The 26,896-nt window shown below is 44.4% G+C and overlaps 8 protein-coding genes across 14 annotated transcripts; 1 reads left to right on the forward strand and 7 right to left on the reverse strand.

The window, feature by feature from the left end:
• Positions 1 to 6,554: 6,554 nt before the first annotated feature.
• Positions 6,555 to 9,257, reverse strand: LOC108613219 (uncharacterized). Its single transcript, XM_018006523.2, has 3 exons — positions 8,135 to 9,257; positions 7,559 to 8,054; positions 6,555 to 7,496 (listed from the first exon to the last, which is right to left on the reverse strand). The coding sequence occupies exons 2-3, from the start codon at positions 7,976 to 7,978 to the stop codon at positions 7,029 to 7,031; spliced, it is 888 nt and encodes a 295-aa protein (XP_017862012.1). The 5' UTR covers positions 7,979 to 8,054; positions 8,135 to 9,257; the 3' UTR covers positions 6,555 to 7,028.
• A 135-nt stretch (positions 9,258 to 9,392) lies between these two features.
• ebd1 (earthbound 1) lies at positions 9,393 to 12,335 on the reverse strand. Of its 3 annotated transcripts, none has more exons than XM_089469270.1 (3): positions 11,607 to 12,335; positions 11,407 to 11,500; positions 9,393 to 11,347 (listed from the first exon to the last, which is right to left on the reverse strand). In XM_089469270.1, the coding sequence occupies exons 2-3, from the start codon at positions 11,473 to 11,475 to the stop codon at positions 9,554 to 9,556; spliced, it is 1,863 nt and encodes a 620-aa protein (XP_089325396.1). In that variant the 5' UTR covers positions 11,476 to 11,500; positions 11,607 to 12,335; the 3' UTR covers positions 9,393 to 9,553. The 3 variants fall into 3 exon arrangements, with proteins under 3 accessions (XP_089325396.1, XP_089325395.1, XP_017862003.1); XM_089469269.1 differs by having other exon boundaries at positions 11,407 to 11,544; XM_018006514.2 differs by having other exon boundaries at positions 11,407 to 11,531; positions 11,607 to 12,333.
• Positions 12,336 to 12,361: 26 nt separating this feature from the next.
• LOC108612269 (retinoid-inducible serine carboxypeptidase-like) lies at positions 12,362 to 13,197 on the reverse strand. The gene is made up of 2 exons (XM_089469275.1): positions 13,041 to 13,197; positions 12,362 to 12,905 (listed from the first exon to the last, which is right to left on the reverse strand). The coding sequence occupies exons 1-2, from the start codon at positions 13,102 to 13,104 to the stop codon at positions 12,427 to 12,429; spliced, it is 543 nt and encodes a 180-aa protein (XP_089325401.1). The 5' UTR covers positions 13,105 to 13,197; the 3' UTR covers positions 12,362 to 12,426.
• Positions 13,198 to 13,344: 147 nt separating this feature from the next.
• On the reverse strand, positions 13,345 to 15,415 carry hiro (highroad). The gene is made up of 4 exons (XM_018006516.2): positions 15,256 to 15,415; positions 14,064 to 14,852; positions 13,829 to 14,008; positions 13,345 to 13,730 (listed from the first exon to the last, which is right to left on the reverse strand). Exons 1-4 carry the CDS (start codon positions 15,317 to 15,319, stop codon positions 13,435 to 13,437), a joined length of 1,329 nt encoding a protein of 442 aa, XP_017862005.1. The 5' UTR covers positions 15,320 to 15,415; the 3' UTR covers positions 13,345 to 13,434.
• Positions 15,416 to 15,623: 208 nt separating this feature from the next.
• Positions 15,624 to 17,305, reverse strand: LOC108613221 (retinoid-inducible serine carboxypeptidase). The gene is made up of 4 exons (XM_018006526.2): positions 17,151 to 17,305; positions 16,308 to 17,093; positions 16,070 to 16,255; positions 15,624 to 16,005 (listed from the first exon to the last, which is right to left on the reverse strand). The coding sequence occupies exons 1-4, from the start codon at positions 17,212 to 17,214 to the stop codon at positions 15,710 to 15,712; spliced, it is 1,332 nt and encodes a 443-aa protein (XP_017862015.2). The 5' UTR covers positions 17,215 to 17,305; the 3' UTR covers positions 15,624 to 15,709.
• A 279-nt stretch (positions 17,306 to 17,584) lies between these two features.
• On the forward strand, positions 17,585 to 18,754 carry RabX6 (RAS oncogene family member RabX6). Its single transcript, XM_018008755.2, has 2 exons — positions 17,585 to 17,882; positions 17,941 to 18,754. Exons 1-2 carry the CDS (start codon positions 17,703 to 17,705, stop codon positions 18,394 to 18,396), a joined length of 636 nt encoding a protein of 211 aa, XP_017864244.1. The 5' UTR covers positions 17,585 to 17,702; the 3' UTR covers positions 18,397 to 18,754.
• Positions 18,560 to 19,710, reverse strand: Vti1a (Vesicle transport through interaction with t-SNAREs 1a). 2 transcript variants are annotated; one of them, XM_018008754.2, is made up of 3 exons: positions 19,506 to 19,710; positions 19,063 to 19,449; positions 18,560 to 19,000 (listed from the first exon to the last, which is right to left on the reverse strand). In XM_018008754.2, the coding sequence occupies exons 1-3, from the start codon at positions 19,591 to 19,593 to the stop codon at positions 18,783 to 18,785; spliced, it is 693 nt and encodes a 230-aa protein (XP_017864243.1). In that variant the 5' UTR covers positions 19,594 to 19,710; the 3' UTR covers positions 18,560 to 18,782. The 2 variants fall into 2 exon arrangements, with proteins under 2 accessions (XP_017864243.1, XP_017864242.1); XM_018008753.2 differs by having other exon boundaries at positions 19,063 to 19,452; positions 19,506 to 19,709.
• A 200-nt stretch (positions 19,711 to 19,910) lies between these two features.
• LOC108614575 (uncharacterized) lies at positions 19,911 to 26,040 on the reverse strand. 4 transcript variants are annotated; one of them, XM_018008752.2, is made up of 2 exons: positions 25,706 to 26,040; positions 19,911 to 21,711 (listed from the first exon to the last, which is right to left on the reverse strand). In XM_018008752.2, the coding sequence occupies exon 2, from the start codon at positions 21,604 to 21,606 to the stop codon at positions 20,008 to 20,010; it is 1,599 nt and encodes a 532-aa protein (XP_017864241.1). In that variant the 5' UTR covers positions 21,607 to 21,711; positions 25,706 to 26,040; the 3' UTR covers positions 19,911 to 20,007. The 4 variants fall into 4 exon arrangements, with proteins under 4 accessions (XP_017864241.1, XP_089325397.1, XP_089325398.1 ...); XM_089469271.1 differs by lacking the exon at positions 25,706 to 26,040 and adding an exon at positions 21,797 to 21,931; XM_089469272.1 differs by lacking the exon at positions 25,706 to 26,040 and adding an exon at positions 21,786 to 21,921.
• Positions 26,041 to 26,896: the final 856 nt, after the last annotated feature.

Here is a 26,896-nt window from a genome sequence, read left to right on the forward strand (position 1 = left end):
CCAGTTGCCCAGTTGGCCAGACCACTTGACCAAGAGCCACTTGGCCAGAATGGAGACGAGTTTTGGCTTAACCCTGGCTGACTAATGCACGACACCGGCTCGTCGCTGCCCAGACGAAGAAGGCTGTGTGTATGTGTGTGTGTGCGTGTGTGTGTGTCCGGTGTAAATTGTTTAACATTTAGGCAGCTTTAATTTGTAGACGTCGCTAACATTGTTGTTGTTGTTGTTGCGGCTGTTGCTGTTAGCTTCGCTGTTGCTGGCCATCAACGCCGCTGTCCGTGCAATTTGTTTTCATAATGCCCGATATTAATAAACGACCGCGGGCGACAATTTTGATTAAAATGCCATTTATATAAATGTGCCTTGGCCGGGCGAGCAGCAGCAGCCGCAGCTCTTTAATAAAGTGATCCATGGGTTGCCGGTGCGGCTGCAGCACGTTAATCCCTTGAGTGAGTGACTAATTGTGGTCCAGGGATGAGCACGCAATGGATGTGGATGCACGTAGGCTGGCAGGCCAATCTTTCAGCGGCGCAGTTCAAGTTGATTGCCAGAGTGCAAAAGGCGAAGGCACGTCAGCCGCAAATTGCGGCCACAGGGTTCAGATTCACCTTGGCGAGATCTGGCACGGCCTGGTTGAGGAGAAAGGCTGAGCAAATCAATAATTGTATTGACTGAACGCCGATGCAGATCAAAAGGTCGCCACATCATGCAAATAACGCGGCCAACTGCTGCAGCCGAAGATGAGGCTGCAGATGAGGCTGCAGATGAGAACGGGTAGCCGGCCCACAGCAGTTGGCCCAGCAGTCATCATAAGTTTGCAGATTGCAACCGCGGAATGCAGACAGAGAAATATACAAAGAGACGGACAGACAGACAGATAAACAGAGTCAGAATGCAGTCTCGAGACTTCAGCCTTAAGAGTTAAGACTGCAACTTGCTGAAAGGTCAACGCGATCATTTCCGCATGATTACAAATGCAATTCGTTGCTTGTGGCATGCGCAGAGCGTAGGCTCTATCCATAGCATCTGGGCATGGCACTTGAGTCACCAGTCAACCACACAAATACACACACACACACACATAAGCGCAGAGAGTCTTATGAGCGCTTCGTTCTTGCTGGAGCCGAAGCTCGCGTTTGTGTCTTAAGTCATTCGTGTTTTTATGCTCGCTCTCAAGCTGAAGCCCGACCGAGTCGCGTCGGCGCTCACTGCTCTCTGCGAGCAACTCTCCACTCGATTTTCCCAGCAGGGCCAACAGCACTGCGCGCGTGCGCAGGGGCAATGCCTGGGGTGTTTGAGGGGCAATGGGCAGGGGTAAGCGTAGAGTTTTCTCTGTGGATTGTATTGAGGGGTGGGTTTCGCTCGACTCTCTGTGTGGGCTGTGAGGGGTGGCAGCAAACTCTACACTGGGGTAAGCGAGTTGGGGAGGAGAAATGAGCAGGGGAAACGAAGACAGTAGAGCTTAAAAACTTTAATGAATCTTATGAGACATTATAGAGAATTTATATGGAAAAAATGGTTGGGAAAAATTTATATAGGGAAAGAAAAATCTTGAAAATATATAATTTAAAAGAAACAGGAGACAGATATTTCAAAATAAATTATTTTATATTTGACAAATAAATAAAAATGAAAATATAAACATATAAATCAATCAAAAATATATTTTCGCATGCAGGTAAAAGCTTGGATAAATATTTAAATCTTTCTCTTGAGTCCCACGAAGACGATGCGACACATTAAGTACTCAATCCTTCACATTCCGCATTATCGTTGCTACGGCGAATCACTTTGCTTATGCTGTTGATAAATTGCATCAACGATGATCGATGCTGGACAGCCTTAAGAGTCAGCTACTTAGGGCACTTAAAGACCTTCACTGATCCAGATAACAATGAAATATTGCTGCTGCTCCTGTTGCTCCTGCTGCTACTGGCTGTTCGCTGTACGCGGTTTGCATTGCCTGGGCTTAACTGTTGCTGCTGCTGCTGCTGCTGCTGTTCGGTTATCGCAATTTCACAATATTTTGCAATGAGCAATTGGCAGATGCGTCTGCTGTCCAGTTAGTCGCAATCTCAGCCGACGCGATAAGCCAGTGTCAAAATTTAGCAACTGCTGATGCTGCGACGCTGTCAACATATCATTTGTCATTTGTCTCCGCGTATCGATAGCGACTCACCAAACGGGTCTTTGTCTATGACAAATGCTGTTGGAGCTGCAGTTGAAGTTGCTGTTGCTGCTGTTGCTGTTGTTGCTGTTGTTGCCGCAGTTGGCGTCTGCTGCTCAAGCCAAGTTATTAATGAAGTTGCTGGCAGTCAAAATGCGCCGCCTCATGGGCAATTAACCTGCTAATTAAATGGCCGCCGGTAGCAGGCGGCTTTTACCATGTGCAGGAAGCACTTGGCATTTTGTGTTTTATGCGACTTCTTATCAGGCCCCAACAATCGGCGAGCGTTGGCAAAAGCGGAGCACGCCTCACGAATTGCAGTTGCAAATGCGAGGCGACAGTTCAGCATCTCAGCTGCTGCTCCACTGGCAGCCACTTCATTAGCTACCAAATTGATGAGTTCAATTAGCCAGGCCAAGACGAAAGCAGCAGCAGCACCAGCAGGAGCAGCAGCTGCTCCTCGATGGCTCCTTCTGCCCGGCTGTTTGGTAATTAGCGCAGAGATTTTCAAATTGCCAAAACTTGTCCAGTGCCTTTGCTTGTCAAAGTTTTGTTTTTTGTTTTTGGGGGCAACAAAAAGAGGCAGCATCAGCAGAAGATGAAGAAGAGGAGCTACAGGTAGATGTATGTCAGTTTGCTGCATCGAGGCATTTTGTTGCTGCTGCTCCTCCTCCTCCTGCTCCTGCTGCTTCTGCCTGGTTTCACTTTCGCAGCATTGTGAAATCAAACGAATATGAATTCCAATTCCAATTTCAATTCCTTTTTTATTTGCAGCTGCCGTAGCATTCGTAGAATTCAGAGCAATCCTTTATAAATGTTTTTTATTATTTTTTCTGTTTTTTTTTTTTGGCATCCGGGTTATTCGGCTGTGCTTAATGAGCCCGCTTTTGGAAATGGTATTCTCGTGTTAAAACATTGATTCGATTGGCGCTCTTAAAAGGTGTCGCCGGCCCATAAAATAAGCCAGCTTTTGCTTTTCATATATATACACACACATACACACATATATGACCATCTCCCATTTATTTTTTTGTGATTTTTATATTCTCACTGACTGGCCATAAAAGTTTCGCCCAAAAAATCAAAAGGCGCCGTATCCTTTTTTCGTTAATTAACGCATCAATTTTAGTTGTTGTTTTTTTTCCTGCTCGAGCTTGGCTACCCGCTAAGAGCACAAAACTTTTCAGCTGCTGCCAAATTGTGCGTTTAGCTTGTCAACTTTTATGGAGCTTATGCTTTAATTTTTAATTGTAATGCGCATTTAGCAGCAGCAACCAGCAGCAGCAGCAGCAACAGCAACCAGCAGCAGCAACAGCAGCAGCAACAGCCAGCAGAATGGTTGACCAATTCATTAACATATACAGACGCAGTGACCCATATACAGGTGTGTCTGTCCACGTATGCGTGTGTGTGTGTAAAAAGTTCTGTTCTGTTTCCTCATCGTTTTCATTTTCACAGTCCCACGTTGAGAGCTCTTTCACACACAGCTGTCCGTGTGAAAAGCATTTCAGCGATTTTCAGAATGCTCCAAATGTGCAGCGACTGAGAATTTTCGGCGAATGTAATGCGAAAGAAAGCGGAGTGAGCGCTCAAGAGATACCCTGTAGTAAATAAATTAATAAGTTTTAACTAAAAAATGAGAATGGAGTTGAGTGGAATGGAATAGGAACTCAATTTTAATCTTCTAAGGCCTTAGCTTCTATCTTAAGTTAAGCAGTTATGAAATACCTTAAATTGCAAATCAAGCAGAGATATTCCATATACAATTGATTTAATGACTCAGTCCCAGATTGCAGAGCTAAAACCCTTATGTAATATTCAAAACATATTTACTCTCTATGCAGCTGATAGTTACAAATAAGCTATCTCTCTATCCATTCATCTATCTATCTATCTCCATCTCCAAGTTTTCATGCATTTTATAGATAAGCAATCCCATAGGAGTTCACATACTCTGCATTCCTACTATTTAAAAGACAAAACAGATTTCAGATAAACGAGCATTGTATTTGAAGTTCCATTGTATTTGCTGCGAGCTACAACAGCAGAGGCCACCCCACGCTCTGCTCTTTTGCAGGGCATAGCAGACAAATCGCAGCGAAAGAGTGAGTGTGTTTTAATAAAGTTCTCATTCTCACATTATTCGTCACGCCGTACAAACGCGTCGGCGCGCCCACATTCCGCTCCAGAGAAGGTTCTGAGCGCTGTGCGTGTTTGATTCCCAGTCTCATTAGCGGATGGCCAGCAATTTACCCAACCGCACTACCTCTCCCTTTCTCTCTTTCTCTCTCGTTCTCTATTCACTTCAACTTTACCAGGGACAGTTCACATGCTGGCGATGATCGGCCTGGCCATGGCCATGGATTTGCGCGTTCCCAGGCGCATTGCCGCCAACTGCACAAGTTCTCGTGTGATTTTTCGGAATCGCAGCGCTTCGTGGGTAAGCTCTTCGAATGCCACCCCTAAAATGCGCTGGAAGCGTGTGCTGCACCTGCATCCATGCTTATGGGGGTTGTTTTACTGCTGACGCGTGCCGCGCGTGAGAAATGCAATTTGTTATTGTTTAATGTTCGCTCTGTTTACTCTGTTTACTCTGTCTGTGTTTACACAGATTGCAACAAGCGCTGCGATCGACGAATAGCTGCCAATTTATATTGAATATTACAAATTTCCCATTAAGTTTACCAGCAACTCGGGCAGCTGCTCGCCTTGACCTCGCTCTCTCGCTCGCTCTCTCTCTATCTCTCTTTATCCCTCTGGAAAATATAGACTTCCAATTGCTGCCAGCTTTATGGCTATTAAACGGCATTTGAAGCTTCTGCAGTCGTGCCTGAAGGGCTGCGTTCAAATTACCCCAACATCAGCTGCAGCTGAAGAATTCCAGTGCGCCTGCTTGGAGGGATAATAAGTTATTGATTAACTACAGCTATACATAAAGGAAATTCACATTAAGTTTGTAGACCATGGCATCCCCAATGGAAAGCCCAATTCATTCTCTCTGAGATACAGTTGAGTGGACGGCCATGGATTGATGCTTGCCGTCTTGACCAAACATTTGATGGAACTCTGGCATGGCAGCTTCTGCCTTTTACCTAAATTTAGACAAAACCCATTTTAAGAGCAATTTTCAATGGACGGCGGGTTTAATGAGTTTGTTGCTTAAGTCTTTTGATATTTGCTGTGTGCATTGCATTTCAAATCGAATTTATTTTTATAAACGTAATACGTTAAACCTGAGCAAACAACATCATCAACATCATCTGTGCAGCAGCAGCAACAGCAACAACAACATCAACTTGAGATAAAAAGATTTTTGTTTCTTGATTTCGTTGCACCAAAAAAGGCAACGGCAACTCCCATTAAACGGCCCAAAAAGGCAAAAGTTGCTGTTGCCGTTTTTGTTGTTGTTGTTGCTGTTGTTGTTGTCGATGTTGCTGTTAGTGTTTTCTTTGTTAACTGGCGCCCACCACGCTGCAGCGGCCACCGGCGCAGTCGCTTGTATGCATTTCATGTTTGTGGCGCCACGCCCATGCAACAACTGCCACATGCAACGCCCACCAGCCAGCCGAAGTCAGAGCCAGAGCAACAGAGCAACAGTCTCTGTGCCATATTCCCAGATTTGTTTAGGCCATTTTGATACGCAGCCCAAGTGCAGGCAGCAGCGTCATTAAAGCAGCTGCATTTAATTTCAATGCCCATTTAAGGCTGCGAAACTTTGCCCTGTTGTTGCTGCAGTTGTTGCATTCGGCTGTTGCTGTTGTTGCTGCTGTTGTTGTTGTCAAGGGCTCAGTTTTTCCCCCAAGCAGAGTCTTGGCCCCAACCTCACAGCCTAGCAGCTGCGCAGCTCAACGCATTTTTTACAACATTTTTGCCGCGACTCGAGCCCCTGGGCCTACTTCAAATCCCACTTCGGTATCCTAGTCGTAGCCAAACACGTGCAGCAACTGGGCAGAAGCAGCTCGGCCCCGTTGTGGGCTCCCCTCGTCAGTTGTAGCCGCTGTTGTTGTATCAATTAAAGCTGCGCTTGATTTTCACATGCGTAGGACGACAGGTGCAAAATGCTGCAATGACTTAGACCCCAGCCGTTGCAGGCAGCTTGATCTGCTCAGCTCGGGCAACCCGTTCGCCGTGATTTGAATTTTTCCATGCGGTTGGGCTGGTAAATGGGCAGAGCAGGCGGCATTCAGACACAGACACAGGCATACACACAAACACAGAGACAGACACAGACATTGGCACAGGTGCAGTGGCAACAGCTGCTCAAATCATTTGCAAACGCGTTAAGTGCATCACCGGATGGGCGGCAGCCTGCTTGACGAACGGGTGGCCAACACACCTGCTCACACACACATACACAGCTGCTTCACTCACCTGTACAATTTGCTAATTAAGATTTTACAACTCGCTTTTTATTAGTGTTTAGAAAATTGTAGGAAGTGACATCGGAAACATAGTTGATGACAGCTCAAATAAGTTCTTTGGCTTAGCAAATTTCTAGATACATATGATATACATATATCGTCGCATTCCAGCGAAATGATCGTATGTCGAAAAATGTAACTTTAGAGAAGTTGTTTTTTTAATTTTGTTATAGTATGTTAGTATACATACGCTTAAATTGAAATTGATTTTTTTTCGAAACTAGAGCGAAATCAGTTGTAATATTTGGCAACTATGTGAGATAGACGCTTTCTAACCGTTCTGCATTAAAATCTCAATTTCGCAAAAAATCAACATACGATCATTTCGCGGGAATGCGACGATATCCATTAATCTTGTTGATGGGCAAGATTCAAATATAGACCTGACGCTCTCTTACAGTAAGAAGCTTAACTAACAGTATGTCTAGGCTTGTTCATGTTCACAAGTAGTTATCCACAGTGGATCGCTCGTTGCGATTGATGCGCAGATTGCCCATGCAGCCCTCGAATAGTATGTCGGCGATTGCCTTGCGAGCCAGGATGCGCTGGGTGGGGGCCATCTCTTCGTATTGGATAGCCCAAGATTTGGCCAACGTCTCGGAGGATTCGCTTAACGAAATGTTTGACTTCTGCGATGCAGAACCTTTTAAAACAGTCAATGTGGTTGATGTGGAACATGATGGCTCGTTAAGATCTGAAGCGCTTGTCTCGACATTATCCGCTTTGCCAACATCATTCGATTCCGTAGTCTCGGCCTGCATGGTATCCAAATCATTTTCAAATATTTCAATCTTAGGGCTGAGCAGCAAGCTCTCACTGAACTCGGTTGGTGGAGGTTCAGAGGATGCATTGGTGGGTAACTTGGGTAATGAATTCATTGCACCAGTGTCCAATGGATCCATCATGTACTGCAAAAGTATATACATCAGTATACAATACAATATATAGTGATACACAAACTGCAACTTACGTTATATTTTAAATCTAACGCTGGTTGAGGTTTATTATAGGGCTTGCAACGCATCTTGCGTGCTCTGCGCTGAAAGGACTCCTGCGTCAGCAGAAAACTCATATTGTCGTAGAACCATAGTGTGGGCTTGCACAAGTCCGCATGCAGACCCAGCTCTTGTTGCTTCCAAATCCGCATCTGTTCGCGTCTATAGTTTGTACGAAAAATGTTTATGCGACGTCCGACATCGCTTTTAGTTGCAGTCGGTTGAATCTCTCTTAGTTTATTGTGTAAAATATCGTATGATCCGTTCCTTAATTCCTTGTTTCTATAATCCGGATGATGAACGTCCCACAGTTCTGGCATGTCTTGATAGAGTTTCAAAAACTCGCGCCAGAATTGTCGCTTATTAGCAATAAATCGATCTAGCAACCCTGACATTTTGTGCGGCCAACTTCGCGTTATATGTGCGTTAACAGAGTTCTGTAAGTTAACAGAGTTACAGGTTTTGCGCAAACTACACAGAAGGCGGATATTATTAATATGAAAATGTTTAGTAAATGTTTGATTTGTTTTCAATTTATATCATTCACTTACTTTTTAGCTTATTAAATGCGTATTAAATAAATGTACAATATGCACATACTTGGACAACCTCCTCGTGGCAACACCAATCACAGACTGACGACGACGATGACGGTGGATGTGTGACTCTGTGAGCGCTGCTTGTTGTCGATTGATTGATTGATTAGTTTCGTGTCTGTGTGTCAGCATGTTTGTGTGTATGTGTGCGTTACTTTGCTTTTGCGTTTATTTCTGTGTGCGTCTAGGTAAACTGTCCATCAATCAACAGACGTTCGTGGAAGCGTGTGAGTGTGTGTGTATATGTATGTACATTGACGCATGCATGAGTGTAGGTAATGGGTACGATTTGTATTCATTAATTTACTTATATACAAGTCAGTTATGTATATATTGGTCAAATATATGTATAGACAACTTTAGGATTGCTATCAAAACGTTATTTTGTATGTAATGTTTTGTTTTGAATGTTTATTATAAACTGCCCCGGCGTAACCAACACCACCCTGTGCCACATGGCCCAAACGCAAGTTTGATTGTATGTACATATGTACATATATACATACATGTACATACATATATACAAATGTATATACACATATGTACGTACGTGGATGAGTACGGATGTAAGTTTGTTTGTATGTATAAAAAGGTTTGAAATGCCCGTTTTGCTGCCCGTCCAAGCTAAGTCTGCAGCTAAGGGCAGACATGCGCACTAAGAAACAAGCAAACTCGTTAATTTGCATGCCGGCTATGCATTAATACATGGGTTTCAATACACAGCAAGCACAATTGCAATGACAAATCCTAAGTTGAATCAGTTGCATTTAGTGCTGTGAGTTGAAGCTGCATGAGTAATGTCACTAAGTAGCAATGTTAAATATTTACATTGGTAAATTAATGGCATACATATATGTATGTATAGATATATAGATATAGATATTTACATACACGTTTACTGCTAATTAACATTTTTTTTCGGACAATTATTTACAATGTCACCCTGTACACAGCACTTGCGTGCATTGCCACCCACCGCACAAACGCACGCACACACACAAATGCAATTACACCATGTAACCGTATTGGTGAGCGCACGCTAATTCTGTGAGCGAATGCAAGAGAGTGGCAACCTCGCCTTGTTGTCGGCAACAACGGCGGCCACCAACTAAGGGCAGACATGCGCACTGGCAAGCAGCGCATATATTTGGACTGATTTTTTGATTATTTGCATGAGTTGTAGTAGCTGTCTATAGAGATGCAACAGTTGATATGAATTTGTAGGTGCTATATTTGGTTTGTTGTATTTGGTAAAAGTACACGTAATTAAAAATATACAAGTATTCTATGATTGATTGCATCCATTTGCATCTTCGAGATGTGCTACTAGCTCTTAAATATATCCGTACACTCATCCATCATATATGACTACTCCTAATCCTTATCGTCGTCCAGCTCCCACAGGACCTCGTCGGCGCGCGTTGTTAATTCAATAAGCCGCGTGTTTTTCCTGAACGTGGCAAACTCTTTCAATAGCTTCAGGTACTTGCGAGCCTCCCCACAGCTAATTATCGATTGACCATTGTTGTTCTTGTCATGCGGCTGCGGCGATTGCAGCATTAGCTGCTGCTCCTGTTCCAGCCGTCGACGCTTCGGCTGCTGCGGAGGCGGAGTCGCCGTCGGCGTCTGAGATGGCGCCTTAGTCAACGTGGGCATGGGCGGCAATGTGATCATGGGCGTGTCAATCTCTCTCGCTGGACTACGACCTCGTTTGTGCTGGCGCATGGCACGTGTCTGCTCAATGTACTGCTTCTCATCATCCACGTTGGCGGCCAATATTTCAGCCAAGGAGGTAACGCTGGAACGGCCACCGTTGTCATCGTCGTCATCGTCGATGTATTCGCCATCGCTGTCCAATTCCTTCTTGATGCACACAGCTGCATGCTCAGCGACTGGCTGCTCGCTGGTAGCTTGCTCTGCATGCTGCTGCAGCAACTGCTGTTGCTGTTGCTCTTGTTGCTGCTTCGCTAGCTCCAGCGTCAGCTCCACCTCCCGATCGTCCGTATCTGTGGGCTCCGTTTTGATCTCCTGCTTTATGTCCAGCTTGGGTGGTGGTATAGCTGGCTTCTTCGGTGGCGTAACCACTGTTCGCTGCGTAATGCTTTGCGCCAACGTAGCCAGTGGTATGATAGTCATGGTCTGTGCCCCGGCGGGGGCTACTCCTGGTGGCAAGATAGGCGTGGCCAGCAGCACCTTCTGCGAAGTGCCGGGTGGCACCTGTGGCAGTCGCACAATTTGTGGAAGCGGTTGCAATATTTGAGCATTTAATTCACTGAGCGAGGGCTTCACATCTTGCTGCTCGAGATCGCAGCTATCGCCACCACCATCGATATCAACGTCACCTTCGTCGTCGTCCAGATGGCTGCTGTTGCTGACGGTAGCGTTGAAGTCCTCTTCGTCCTCTTCATCCTCGTCCATTAAATCCGGCGCCACGTCTTTAGTTGGCGTGCACTCAGACATCACATCCTTGACTATATCATTGATCTGCACCGAGGAGCTGTGCAAGTACGCAAACTTCAATAGTTTCGTATCGTTGTGGTGTATGCCGTAGGTGGCACGAAACTTGTCGCACCACTCCTGATGCGGAAAGAAGTTGTTCAGACCCATAGAGCTCTTGAACTGCAATGCCATCTTCTGTATCAGTCCATCCGATATGATGAAGTCCTTGTAGTACATCATGCGGCGTATCCACTCGAAGACAGCCTTGCCCAGCATCGATACCCTCACCACCTTCAGCTCTTGCGTTTTGTTGTCTTGGCAGCGTCTGGTGCGCTGCTCCCATGCCCGCATCACCTGCTCCTTCTGCTGCACGATGCGTTTGATCTGATCCGGACTGCAGTGGAACATTCGGCCCACATGCTTGTACACCGGCTGTCGATCATATTCTCGCAGAGCAGCCACCTTTTCATTCAGTGCTAAGACATTTTTTCGCTTGATGCGATTATCAAAAGCAATCCTATCCGAAGGATTCAATGGCGGCAATGGTGGCGACTGGCGCGTTGCTGTTGCCTTTGATGCAGTTGGTGGTGTTTTGGCTGTTGTCGTTATCGCTTTGGATGTTGTTACTGTTGCTTTGGTTGTTGTTGCAATTGGTGTTGATGCTGTTGTTACCACTGCTGCTGTTGTTGCTGGTTTAATTGGCTTTTCCTCAACATCAGCTGTAACTGGCTACAAAGACAAACTCATCAAGGTTAATATCAGCACAGCAAACAAATAACATTGTTTACCTTTTGTTTATCGCTGCCTTTTTGAGCCTTTTGCTCTTTGTGCTGCTTGCGTTTGTCGCGCACACGCATTGCCGTATTTGCGGTTATTTAATTCCTTCAAAATATATTATATTATTTAATTGCACCTAAAACGATACGCTAAATGTTATTGCCCGCTGTTGTTTTAAGCATTATTGTTTTGTTTTGCTGCACTGACTCACCCTGTGCACTGCGACCTATTCCCTGCTCTCTTTAACGCACGATTCTGTTATGGGCACACATGCATACGTGGGCTACATATGTATGCGTGTGTCTGTGTGTGTGACTGAGTGCGTCCGTGTGAGATGGCTACGATTATGCGCGTTGACAGCAACAAAACGTCGCCTGTTCTTGACTTTTGTTTTTCTCTTTTTTGGCGTTTTGTTTGTAATTTTGTATGCACTTTTCTTTACACTTTTTATTCTTATTGTTGTTTAGAAGCAGAGTTAACGCATACGCACACGTGTGCAATTGTTTATAAATTTTTTCCGACTAGAACAGCGTTTTATATGTATAAAAATAGCTGCCCACCCGCTGCCAGCGGCTGCCGTTTTCATTCTGCTGCTCCGTGTGTTTGTTCGTTGTGTGAACGCGAATGCGCATTGAGAGTACTTTTCTGCGCCGGCGGAGAGCTTCGTGATAAGCGTCCAAGCAGCGCGTACTTTAACTTGTGTGCGTGTATGTAAGTGAGTATGTATGTGTGTGTCTGCTACAACGTCAGATAATGGCAGCAGCAAACGCAAGCACACACACACACACTCGCGTTTGTGTATGAAGGCTAGAGCGAGAGAGGGTTGCAATTTTGCATTTCTATTTACCAATTCGCTCTCTCATTGCACTGCGCATGCGAGAACTTTACGAACGGCAGCACGAATTTCATATACATTTGACTCAACTTGTTTAAGACTCAATTCGATCGCATCAAAACGATTTAAACTTTAGCATACATAACTGTCTGTTTATATTTGTATAAATAATACATATGTACATATACTTTGTATGTTATATGTATACATTGAATTTGTTCTCGATCTCACCTCGTTGTATGGCATAGTACAACTCCAGAGCAAACTCCGGTGCCATTTTGCCTCCATAACTCTCACAGAAAATATGCAAAGGCGTTTGCTTAAACTCCGGATGCAGTGCATAGAAGCCCTTCATGAGCTCCACCAGATCCAAAGCGATTTGCTTGTTGGTGGTGGTGTAATAAGAAGAGCCATCTACATAGCTGAAGCCACTGCCAACAGGACTATCAATGAATAGCACATTCATGTCCTTTACCCATGTCCACTCTCGATAGTCGCCATATAAATCAACCGGATCCAACTCCTCGAAGTTGCCATAGCCTGTGGAAGAAGCACCTGGACCACCTTGCAACCTTGACATTGGCTGTGGTGTAGTAGAGCCAGTAGAACATGTGGGCGCCTCACGAACATCCACAAAGCCCCAATCCTGTTCGCCTGGCCCATAGCCCGCGCGGGCTATAAAGAGAATTTATTGGCTTAGTACTTCTTCCACCTCTGGCTCCCGATTGGCATATAAAGTGGATTCTATCACTGCCTAAGCGCTTTTGGATATCTGCCAAATTGAGGTCGCACTGTTAAAGTTCCACTTACCGTTGACGACCCCAGAGTTGAAGAGTGTTAGAAGCACAGCAAAGCTGATTAAGAGTCCACTCATTTTGCACTATTTGCGACCGAACAGTCCGGACTGTATCGACCGTGTGATCCTAGGTAAATCCACACACAACAAAGGTAAGCATATTCCAACTCTATAGCAAAGCATTAAAAATAAACAAATATCACGATAAATAGTGATCGTAACTACAGATTTGTCCTCAGTTCTTTACGAGTGATGAGCTAAGCGTGGACATTTATTATTATTGAAGTCAATAAGTCAATTACTTAATACACACTTGCGTTAGTCTCTTATCGGAGTCGTGCTTTAATGAGTCTCAGTTTTCAATTAACTTTATTTGTTGCTATCTTGGAACATATATGACTTCTAACTCTATCCAAAGCCTGTGAATTCACGCAGGATGTGGCTCATGGCGGCGGGATTGTCAGCGGGCACCATATGACCAGAGCGATTTACCCAGAACATGGTGAAATTTCCAGCTGCTTTCTGGTATCCCTCCAGCACGCGGTCCACCGTGATGCCGACGCGAGGGTTGCTCAAATATTTGGTCTTATCATTCCATTTCATACTGTCAATCCAGTTGACCGCGCCGGGCGTGGCACATATCAAGTCCAAGCCACCCGAAAAGACACCAACTTGAACAGTTGTGCTGTTGAGGAGCTCCTCAACTGTGCAAACACAATATTAAATTTTATATACTTTCTATATATATATATATATATATATATATATATATATATATATGTATATATGTACCAAGACCTACCAATATGAACAGCTGGCTTCATAAAGTCGCCCATAAGCTTGTTGAAAGTTGTCCCACTTTGCGCGCCCCACTTGATGGTTAAGTTAAGTGCTTTGGTTACGGGTCCCCGCATCAGATCCTCTAGCAGTTTATCTCGATCCTCATCAATATCAAAATGCACCAAGGTGTGATACATGCGCTCTATAAATATACAAAGCTTTAAAAACAGTTATTCAGTTGGAAAGTTGTAGCTCACCTTCCGGATTCATCTCTACCAACAGCCTCAGATACTTATCACCGCGTGTGGGAGTCTCTACGTTGTAAAAATCCACGCCCTTCGATTCACGGAGTACCACCGACTGCGTGGAGCTCCATTGAAGTGTGGCCTGTGTCCACTTTTCACCATCAACCAGGTTCTTGGTCTTTAAAGCTGCGGCTTCGATCTTATCATGGCCATCCTGATCGACAATGCCTAACTGGAGCAGATAAGGCGCCCAGGAAAGCACAGAGTCAATGGGGGATGTCCAGGGATCACCGAGAGCTACTGACTGGAAGTTGCTCTCGATCTCACCTCGTTGTATGGCATAGTACAACTCCAGAGCAAACTCCGGTGCCATTTTGCCTCCATAACTCTCGCAGAAAATATGCAAAGGCGTTTGCTTAAACTCCGGATGCAGTGCATAGAAGCCCTTCATGAACTCCACCAAATCCAAAGCGATCTGCTTGTTGTTGGTGGTGTAGTAAGAAGAACCATCCACATAGCTGAAACCACTGCCTACGGGATTGTCAATGAATATAACATTCATATCCTTGACCCAAGTCCATTCGCGATAGCTGCCATCTAGCTGCAAGGGTCCCAGCTCCTCGAAGTTGCCATAGCCTGTGGAAGAAGCACCTGGACCACCTTGCAACCAAATGGCCAAGGGCCGATCGGTATACTTGGTGACATTGGCTGTGGTGTAGTAGAGCCAGTAGAACATGTGGGCGCCCTCACGAACATCCACAAAGCCCCAATCCTGTTCGCCTGGCCCATAGCCTGCGCGGGCTTTAAAGAGAATTTATTGAAATTAAATTAGTACGCAGTGAAAATAATTTAGAGTCCAATCATTCTACGTTTTTTAAAAATATATTTATATAGAGTTACATTTGCTTGAGTGTTCTTTATATATATTGATAGTAGGTAGAATGATAAGATAACTATAAGTTCAATTGAGGATCTCAAATTGTTCTAGGATCTGTTTGAGTATTTCTACATAATCTACTCGAGTAGGTACTGGATAGGTATATGCAAACTTCAACCAAATTCGTTTAAAACACATGCTCCAATAGTTTACTACTATCTTTCTTCGTATTCCTGACACCCAATACGCATATAAAGTGTTCTTTCAACGACTAAACACAGTTGGATGTCTGCCAAATTGAGGTCGCACTGTTGCAGCTCCACTTACCGTTGACGGCCCCAGAGTTGAAGAGTGCTAGAAGCACGGCAAAGCTGATTAAGAGTCCACTCATTTTGCACTACTTGCGACCGAACAGTTCGGACTGTGTCGACCGTCTGATCGTAGGAAAATCCACTCACAGCAAAGGTAAACATATTCCAGCTCGTTGCTTGAGTGACGTGTGGGCAAGAGAAGCATATCAGATCGTAATTGCGGATATGTGCAGATATGTCTTCAGGTCTGCACGAGTGATGAGTTAAGAGTGGGCATTTATTTATTTATGGCTGTTATTTTCTAAAGTGCTTACCTTATCACCTGCATTCATAAATTTAACTAAAGCCAATAAGTTAGTTACTTAATGCACACTTGCGTTTACGTTTTTTTCTTATCGGAGTCATGCTTTAATGGGGCTTTCAGTTTTCAATTAACTTTATTTGCTGATTTTCTGCAAGACTAACTAACTCTATCCGAAACCTGTGAATTCGCGCAGGACATGGCTCATGGCGGCGGGATTGTCGGCAGGCGCCATATGACCAGATCTATTTATCCAATACATGGTAAAGTTTCCGCCCGACTTCTGATAGCCCTCCAAAATGCGATCCACACTGATCGCAACACGTGGAGCAGCCAGATACTCTTCTCTTCTGGACCAGTTCAGCTTGTCTATCCAGTTTACTGTGCCAGGCGTGGCACAGATCAGATCCAAGCCTCCCGAGAACACGCCCACTTTCAAAGGAGTGTTGTCCAGCAGCTCATCAACTGCATATAGAATATATGAAGAATTATGTAATTTAGTTTTCTATTAGAAACAACTATTACTTACCAATGTGTATAACGGGCTTCATGAAGTCAGTTTTATGAATATCAAAAGTCGTGCCACTCTGTGACCCCCATATAACATTGGGGGGTATGCCTAGAGTTTCAGCTACAGGTCCGCGCATTAGCTTCTGCAGCAGCTCATCACGATCTTCATCGATGTCGTACTTCACAATGGTGCGGTACATGCGCTCTGTAAACAGGCATTGTACTCAACTTTACTTGATCATATTTTCGTTACTCACCTGTGGGCGTCTGCAACATCTGCCGTTGATAACGATCACCCCGCGTCTGCTTGAGCACATTATAGAAATCAACGCCTTTTGAGGCTTTCATTACCTCCCATTGAGTGTTGCTCCACTGTGCAGTGGATTGTATCCAACGCTCGTTGGCCACCAGATCGGCAGTAAAATTGGCCGCCTCCATGATGGCATTATAGCCGTCATGATCCACGATGCCCATTTCGAGCAAAAATGGACCCCATGCCAGTACCGAGTCAATGGGCGACGTCCAAGGATCTCCTAGAGCCACAGACATCAAATTGCTTTTAATCTCTCCTCGTTGATTAGCGTAGTAAAGCTCTAAAGCGAACTCTGGGGCCATTTTCCCGCCGTAGCTTTCGCAGAAGATATGCAACGGAACTGTCTCAAAATCCGGATGCAGGGCATAGAAACCCTTCATTAGTTCAACCAGATCCAAAGCAATTTCTTTATTCGTAGCCGTATAGTGAGCAGTGTTATCCACATAGCTGAAGCCACTACCCACAGGATTGTCAATGAATAGCACATTCATGTCCTTTACCCATGTCCACTCTCGATAGTCGCCATATAAATCAACCGGACCCAACTCCTCAAAGTTGCCATAGCCCGTAGATGAGGCACCTGGACCACCTTGCAACCAAATGGCCAAGGGCCGATCGGTATACTTGGTGACATTGGCTGTGGTGTAGTAGAGCCAGTAGAACATATGGGCGCCAGGACGTACATCCACATAGCCCCAGTCCTGTTCGCCTGGTCCATAGCCAGGCTTACCTAATATATTCGATATTGTCAGTTAAAATTAGTATTTTATTTCTTTTTTAAACTTACCAATTGCCAGAGTTGCGTAGCATAGCAAAAGTATTGCTAACATTGGAATTACAGACGCCATCATCCGTTAAAGCCAGCAGCTCACGGCGCTTTGACGATCGCTAGAGCGTTGATGACCATTTTAATGGAATGGCTTATCAGGAATGTCAATACCTGTCAATCTTGATAAGCGGCTTTAGTAGTGCAGTTTAAAGCGCGCGACTGTAATCGATTTATTATCAACAATTAGCAAACCTAATAGTAAATTATCAATTGACATAGACTTAGCGAGCGTATAAGTAAGCGACTAGCTCAATAATGGAAGAATGAAAAATATAGAAAATATGTTTACAGGATACAATCAGAAGCAAATCGTTTAAAAAACTGCCAGTTCGCAATGCTACTTTAAAATGTGTTATCGATAACAGCAACATTAAACCGGCGAAATAAATCTCAGTGGCAGCACCGGTGAAACAGCTGTTGTTGCTCTCTCTGTGTTGTTATATTTCTTTGTGTCTTGCGGCAGGTGTGGGTGGGTATTAATTAAATTATATTTTACCATACATCAACGACATGGCATCGGTGCGCATACCAAAGCAAAAGGTTATACTTTGCGGTGATTATGGCGTAGGAAAGAGCTCCCTATTCAGACGCTTCACAAACAATACATTTATCACTGAGACGGACCGCAAGTCGACGCTGGGCCTAGATCACATAGACCGCGAATACAATGTGGGCGAAAAACAAATTAAGGTGCGTTTTATTGTGTATTAATATAACACAAGGCTGATTTCAATAAAAATCTGGGCAGCTGCAATTGTGGGACACTGGCGGCATGGAGCGCGTGGCGTCTGTGACCTCATCCTATTACAAATTTGCAGAGGGTGCTATACTGGTATTTGCATTGGACAATGCGGCGTCGTTTCATTCCTTGTCGCAGCACTTGCTAGATATAGTCACATATGCGGAGAATGCCAAAATCTTTATATGCGGCAATAAGTGCGATCTGGAAGGACGCGAGCCAGAGGTAAGCGATGAGGAAGTCGAAGCCTTTTGTGAGCAGTGCCACAGCCTGATTAGTGCAACCTACAAGACATCCTGTCGCACGGGCAAGGGTATTGAGGAAATGTTCCAGGACATCTCACGTCAACTGGTGCAAGCTAATCGTTCAAAAATGGAGCTTCAGGCACTCGAACGACAAAGCTTTCAAGTGGACAAAACAAACCAGGCAGAGATAAACGAGGATACCTCCTCGTGCAGCTGCTAGCAGTTGGGAAACATTGAGTTTGGCTAATTCGTTGGCGCTTAACGCTGAACTCAATGCATTTTGAATAATTTATTTAATTTATTAATACCAAACACTTGGTTAGTTTTATTATTATTTGTAAATATTCACTGCGAATTTAATGCTAAAACGTCCTAAAATGATATATTATTTATATGCGCCCAGACACAAAAGCCAACAATTTATTCTTTAAATACTTTTAACATTCATATGTGCATGAACAAGGGGCATAAGTCATAGTAAATTAAGCTTTGTAGTTTAGTGTTTAAAGTTTCTTCAATATACATAACTAACTCACAATTGAAACTAATAATAAATAAACAATTAACTCAACAAGGAATGCCCTAATGTGTTTTGAAGCCGCAAAACTATGATGTGGCCGCTGTGGAGCTGGGTGCAAATGTTAAATAGAGGCTCACTCCAACAGCAACCACGAAGCAAATCCCAACGCCATAGAGGACGACCTTTTCGCGCAGTGCGCGCAGCATCATCGAATTAAGGGTGCGGGAGGCGCGTCCTAAATCGGCATTCGTCTCCCTTAGACGAGCGCGTGCGCCCTGCAACGTCTCGCGTTGATGATGTAAATCTACCAAGATTAGGGAAAAGCATGACAAAAACTTAAATGAAAGCTAATACAAATATAAATACCATTGAGAACTTGTGCGCCTAGTGCCTCCGTTTCAATAGCTACGCGATATCCCTCATTTAGTCGATTGCCGGTGCGTTCAATGCGCTCGGAGTTTTCGAGCAATCGCTGGCGCTGATCATTGCTGATGGCTACATCCTCGTAGTAGTCACCGCTGCCAGCTAAATCGAGGGTCGTGAAACTGTTTGCCTGTGATCGTAATCTGTCTTTCGTTTGTTTGTACTCCCCTTGCAGGCGCTTCAGCTCCGCCTGGGCGACCTGGATTTTATTATTGAAGTTACTGCGCTGCAATGGATTCAGCTCGCGCACCTCCAGGCCCATTTGCTCGAGCAGCTCCTGTGCTTCGGACAGGCTGGCATCGATTTTGGTGCACAGTTCATTGCGTTCGGCTGCTATTGGGGGGTTTATCAAACTGCTCGTAAAAATATGTTTGAGTTGCACTCACTTGTGTTCTGCTGCAGACGACCAATATGTGCTGTTATTTCGGCAATTAGCGCTGCGTATTGCTGTTCATATTGCTCAAGAAGCGACATTTGTGTTTTATTTAAATTGCTCTTAAATTTTGTCGATTTGCAAAAATCTGCTTACAAATTTGCTGCTTCTGTTTTGTTTATCATTTCAGTCACCAAATGCCATTCACAACGAACACAGTAGTGTTGTAAAGTGCAAACATGAGCGTTGCCAGACTTGTGCAGTCGGACTCAGCTAGGCTTTTTGAATAAAAATACGTTTTTCTTAAATAAATTAATAGTTTTTATTTTAATCTCATCGAATACCATTCGCTCGCCACAGTTTCTGTTTCTGTGTTACTTAAATCAAATGGTGTGGAAAGACAAATTTATAATACTACTTCATTAATTAACTACTTTATGAATATGTATGTATGTACAATGTTCATCACATTTCTGTATTTTCTTGTATTTTTGTTTGTTTATTTTGAGCAGAATTTAACCCTCTATAAGCGTGGCCTTGTCCCCCTTGCGCAGCACTAACTCCAGTTGCGACAGCAGTCCAATGGCACGAAAGTTCTCCTTCACGAGCACAAAATCCTCTAGAGGCTTTAGGTATTCCAATGCTTGAGTATAGCTATCCAGTTCCTTGTATACATTTGTCAAGGAGCTTGAGTCCGGCTCCGGCGAGTTGTGACCATTTGTTTGACTGCCGGAACTTCCGCCCAGCTTCTTTGGCGATGCTGGGGCGGATACAGTTGCGGGTGGGCTGCTGCCTTTGATTGAGCGCACAGGTGTTGACTTTCCACTGTGGCAGTCAGTTAGAGTCTTAGGGGCATTTTCCTTGCTGCTGGCGCTGTCGCGTCCGCTGTTATTGTTTTGCTCCTTGGGACTGGGAGAGTGCTGGTCCAGCTGTGCGGTGGCTGTGGATTCGGCCAGAGGCAGTGATGGCGATCCACGTGCGGCAGCCGAAGCATTGATCTCTTGTACTTCATCATCGGCCGGTGACTCCAATTTGGGGCGCTTGGCCAACTGAACTGGCCGGAAGGGACTGACACGCTGCTGCGACTGATTTGGGGGCAATTGTGGCTGGAAGGGTTCACGCGGGTTCGCTGCGCCTGGTGGTGGTGGCACCACATGTGGCGGTGGGAACTGTGCCTGCAACTGTTGCTGCTGCATTTGCTGTTGCAGCTGCTGCTGATGGCGCTCAAAGTAGTAGTCATTAAAGCTGAAGCCGGGATGCGGATGTGGATGACCGTGTGGATGGCCGGGGAAGGGCGGCCAGGCTTGATTCATTTGCGGCTGCTGATGATGTTGCTGTTGCTGCTGGAGGTGCTGTTGCTGCAGTGCGTAATGCTGCTGTTGTTGTTGCTCCTGATAGCTCTGCTCCTTGTTGTCCATGCTATCGTCGTCCTCCTCATATTCGCCATACTGTTGCATGTAGTTCATGTACTGCTCCGGCATCTCCTCCAGCTTGGCAACACGCTCTGCACTGGCCGGCGGGAACAAATGCTGCAAATCCTGCACAATGTCCGGTATCCACAGCGATGTGCCCATCGGCTTTAGCTGATTGGTGGCCAGTTTCTGAGCAAAGCCCTGCAAATGCGTCTCGCGGAAGCGATTCAGCCAACGATTGTCCGCTATAAACGATGTGCTTCCAATGACCTGGCGCGCATTCTCCGCCTTGTCCTTGATCATGCCATGGGTTATGCTGCCTCTCAGCTGTGGATTTATATTGGCCCGCACCAACCACTCATAGACGACGGCATTGATGTAGGCGCATTTGCGACTGCGCTCGATCTCTTCCACCATGGCCTGCTGCTCCACGGCCTCCAAATTCGAGGGCACCTCCAAGCGCAAAGTGGGCAAGGCATTTGACTGCAGTCGTCGCCCGCCTAGCACACTGGGATCAAAGTGCAAAGCGCACACAACCGGCTTCTTAAATGGAATGATGCGCCTCAATGAGGCATGGCACGCCTCCTTCCACAGCTTGTGAAAGGGATTGTCAGGCCGTGGAAAGGCAAAGAACTGCATGTTTGGGTGCTGCCTCGAATTCGACAAGCATCCAATGATGCAGCAACGCCGTATAGTCGGCATGGCAACTGGTATACTGTTTACGCCCCGAATTGTTAATGAATTTTGTTGGCGTTGCAAATAAATGCCCGCCAATACGAATCAAAACATAAATATATAAACAATCAGCTGCAATGAAAAGACAAATTTAAATTATTAGTTGAATGAATGAAATGAAATTAATATATATAATTTAAATTCACAAATGAACAACTTTATGTTATTTCAATCCTGATTCTGTCTTCCTTTCTACTGACATTATTTTCTTTCTATTCTGTCATTCGTTTTGCTTTGAATTTCGACGCGTTTTTAACAAGCAGGCTGGCAACGCTACAAACTAGAGATACAGTTAGCCTGTCGGTTTGGAAGGGCGCAATGTCAATTATTTGAAATGTTAATTTCAATAAATACATAAATATACATACATATATATTTTTTGATATTTCAAGGTTTGCACATTAAGGCCAATAGTATCTTTTTAGTCGACCCTCATATGTAAAGTATAATATAGAAATATATGTATGTATGACTGTTAAGCAGCTTCAAATTGCAAAAAGCGCAATCAACTTTAAGCTTAGAAATTTCCAGGCAACCCTTCAGAAAGTAAAAAAAAAGAAAAACAATTTCAAAGAAAGTTCAATAAAAGTTTTTGTGCTTAATCAACATCAAAAACTAAGAAACTTTTGTTGCAGCCAAACTCCGTTAAGCCATGCCCTAGGGAGAAGTACATTTCTCGAAGAGAAGACAAACTCTTAGTACGAAATCGTAAAATAAAAATTGATTTCGACTACTTATGAAATATGAATCAATACTGTCCACATCGAAGGACAAAAACTACCACAAAATTATAATGAAATCTGTGAACAAACCAGATTTTCTGGGGGTTCAACACATGACGCATTATATTTATATATGTACATATGTATAAATATATCTATATAATACATTTGTATTTATAATAGCTTCGACCTCGGATTTTTGGAAAAATACCATCTGCACGCACACATACACGCACAATAGTGATACACACACCCGAGGGCAGGCCTGTGTCTGAGCGTGTTTAGTTATGTAGGTACTTCAGATAGTTTGAATATATATAAGAGCAGTACGACGAGCGTGATGCCCGCTATAAGTTACAGATACGAGCGCACCATTAAAAACATCTCTCTCACACGCACACACACACATGCACACATAAGAGTGTTGATAAATTTGAACCGCTGCTGAGGCAACGATGCGTACGCCTTCAGAAATCGATACGTTTTCCAGTCCCAAGTCACAGCCCCCAAAACCAGAACCAGTCGTACGTCGAACGCTCCATTATGGGAGCACCCAAGCGCCCATACCCATATCGGCAGAGCTCACACATACACACTAATGCACTTACAGATACAGATACACTCGCATACAGATACAAATACGAAGATAGCTGCTGCTGCTGCTGCTGCTGCTGCTGCTAGCTCAGCTCTGCTCGGCTCTAGCAACAGCAGCACTTGACTAAAGTGAACGACTTGGTCGGGCCTCCGCCTCCGCCTCCGCCTTCCCCTCCTCCTTTTCAAGATTGAGGGTAATACTTTGCTGAGTCAGATACATAGCTGCGATGCCCCCTTTTGAATAAGCCACCTGCCTGAGTCAGAGGAGCCGGTATTTTCGATTAATAAGATGACTTAATACATAAAGCAATGTTCGTGCTCGGTTGAAGATTTACTATTTTGAAACCGTTCTCCGTTCTCTGTTCACCCCTCTCCTGTTCTCAGTGCAGCACAAGTTGTTGCTTGGGTTGGATTTACGGAATTGGGTTTTATCTTTCAGTTCAACTGCAGGTAGCCTAGCAGTTAGCTAGCTTAGGGGTTGTTCACTGTCGCAGCTGTTGTTGGCGGAAACTTTTTGTGTGCCGGAAACTTAGTTGGCAAGCAAAAGTTTCATAGCCCAAAAAACCCTTCCACTGAGCATCTTCAAGATATTTCTACACAGCCCGTCGCGCACCTTGACACAAAACGAATAAAACGATTCGGTCTTCGTCTATGCTTCGTATTCCAAAAACAAACAAAAACGCACACACACACAAAAGACAGTCGAAGACATACATACGCACACACACACACTCATATATATATATATATATACTTGTAGTCGAGTGCACTACACCATCAATTCCAATTCAAATCTCCCCTGACTGACTTGCTTTATAAATGGTTTTATATTTCCTTTTATGTCGTCGCTGAGCTATATACACTGCTCGAGCGTTCGAGCGTTCGAGCTGTGGCTGTGGATGTTTTTCTGCTATACGAATACATATTGCCCTGCCCCTGCTGCTCTGCCTTTGCCTTAACTCGGCTCTGCTTTAGCTGAGCTCAGTTCAGTTCAGCTCATCTCATCTCTCTGCTTCCTCTGTCTCTGCCGCTGCCTCTGCTGCTGATGCTGGCTGCCCTGCTCGCCTTTCTTTCCCTTATATCGATTGGCACTTTATCTTAATCGCCTTGAGACATCGTCCCTGTTCCGCGCCCTAAATCCTCCTCCTCACACACCCTGAATAATGGTTGCCTACAACTGGCTAAGGTTGTCGGCTTTAGCTGTAAGGCTGCTTTGGGGATTCGTGAAATTTCGTGCATCGTCATCATTATCATCATTATTATCTTCGTCTTCGTCGTCGTCGTCGTCGTCGTTTTCGTGAGCCTTAGCTACAGCTACGTCTACAGTTCTCCCGTCGAGCGCCCTTTTGTTGGTACGTATCTTTTGTATCTCGATATCTGTCTATCTTTGTATAACCCAGCTATTGCTTGTATATATTCCGTCAAGCACTTTACCTACTGCCCGTTCTTGCCTTTTATGCTTCAAATATTCGTAGCATTAAAATTCCAATTCCAAATTCAGTTTCAGATTTCCGAGTCTGTGTGTATATTTATTATGTGTTTGTGTGCATATTTGTTGTTGTTGTTGATTTCATATTTTTTAATATTGTCAGGTAATTTTTTCTTTTTAGATTGATTTTCGTCATGCTTAGGTAGATGTACAAATATACTTATATATATGTATGTTTGTATGTAGAGCTATTTATGTCGTATGAGTAAGTCATGATAGTTCAAGGTGACTTCGATTTGACCTCTTATATATTTCGCTGTTTTTATTCACACAGCTGAGGATATACATATATTAAAAATTAAAATAAATACATTATATTAAAAGATTTCCTTTTAATAGCTGATGTAATATGTTAATCCAATATAGAAGTGATTTATTTTTATGACTGTGACTAGAGTTTATTTACGTATCCATAAGGTTCTTTTATATGATTCCAATTCAGCTCCAATATACATAAATGAATATATTTATCTGAGCTATAAACTTGTATCCATAAAGCTCATTTGTATAATTCTGCTTATGTTATTTGGGCTTCAGTTTCCAATTGCACATGCACTCACAACTCAAACTAGATGCTTATCAGCTGCTGGTAGCCCAGTGTCAATGTCCTGTTATCAGTGCTACGGTACTTTCTCACACAAGCCCGAAATGCCAGCACGCCAACACGGAAACTGGCGCGAAACCCGAAAGCGTGATAAAAACATAAAAAACAAAAACAGAAAAAACTGAAGCTAAAATGGAAACAAAACAAAAACAAACCAAAACAATCAACGGCCCAAAGACCAAAACACTTTCGCAGTCGACGTCGCTGCCGCCGCGCAGTCTAACTGTATGCAAACAAAAACAAACGCGACTTGCAAACATTTTTAAATAGCGGGACAGGCGGGCAAACACTTGCTGCTGCCGCAGCTGGCAGATGGCGCCGCGTGTGGCATGCAAATGCCGATGCCCATGCCGACGTCGACGTCGACGGAGATGCCGATGCCGATGACGATGCCGCTGGCAGCGACGTTAGCGGTGCCGCGCTGCGCCGCTTTTTTAATTGCACACAAACAGAATAGCAACAACAACAACAAGAACAGCAAGAGTAAAAGCAAGAGCAACGGGAGCACGGCAACAATGACAACAGAGCAGCCGTAGCAGCGGCTGGGCCGAGGCAGAATCTCAAGACCCCGTTTGTTTACATCGCCACACACACACACACATACACGTGCATAAACACACACACACACACATTACACATTCGCACAGTGGTACTCACTTAAGGAGCGTGAGCCGTGTCGAGCACAAACATTCGATTCTTGAATGAAACTTTGCACGATTTTCGATGCCGTTTATAGTCTGTGTATTTATTTATATATTCGTATCTAAATATGTATATATTTATTTATGTATGTATATATAATAATCGGTCTGTAGCCAAACCGAAAATCAAATCAAATCGTATCGTATCGAATCGAAATACCGCGCCTGGCTAACAAGAAGCGCGTTTGGCCGCGCTGTGAGAACCGCTTCGGACGAACGTTCAGCACAAAGTGAAATATACGAAACTAGCGACAACATCGCCAAGCGACTCGACGACCGACCCGACCGACTCGTTTTTCCCATCTATAGGAAATATTTAATCCCAAACAAGCCAGGCCAAACCAAACCAAAACCAACCGAGCAAGCAGCCAGCCAAACGATGGGCTAACCATTGGGAAGGGCAGGGCTAGGCATGGCATGGCATGGATGGGTAGCGCAGGGTGAGGGGCAAGGCAGCCGGCAAGGACGGGCAGAATATCTTGCGAAGTCGACGTCGCAGTCGGCGTCGGGCGTGCAGTGCAAATACGCAGCAGCAGAGGTGAACTGCTTGGCTGTCTGTCTGCTCGTCTGCCTCTTCGTCTGTTCGTTTGTCATTCAATCAGTTCGTCGGCGCGTCCGTTCGTCAGTTCGTCAGCCGGCAATGGCAAAAACCCGAAGTTCATCCGATGTTTGGGGTGCTTTTGGCTCTGCTCTGTTGGGCCCTTTGGTGGTACGCTAAGACTTTTTATTTAGGTGGTTTGAGGGGGGCTGGAGTGGTTGTTGTGGTTGCGACTGGGGGTTGGGTGCTGAGGGCTGCTGCTGCAGGTCTTGACTAGTCGTGCTACCCGGGTTCGGGACTTTATGTGCGTCGTCTATAGCGAACACTGATGGGATTTTGAAGGTGTCGAGACGTAAAGCCCGCCCGTCGAGTAAATTTCTCTATTTTAATGATATAGGGTGTGTTCGTCTATCTATATGTATTTTCATATATGTATGTATGTGTATATTTTCTTTTATTATATTATTTATGCGCTCGTTATATGTATATACCGTAAATACGTTTTATGTGTGATATAATTTTTATAGACATTTCGACTATTAAAGTATTTTTCAAGCATTTTCCTCTGAAGCACTTTAAGTAAATTTACCTAAAGACGACGTTGTTGGA

This window comes from Drosophila arizonae, chromosome 4 (assembly GCF_054131065.1).
Source record: "Drosophila arizonae isolate 15081-1271.41 chromosome 4, UAZ_ARI_1.0, whole genome shotgun sequence".
Taxonomy (NCBI): domain Eukaryota; kingdom Metazoa; phylum Arthropoda; class Insecta; order Diptera; family Drosophilidae; genus Drosophila; species Drosophila arizonae.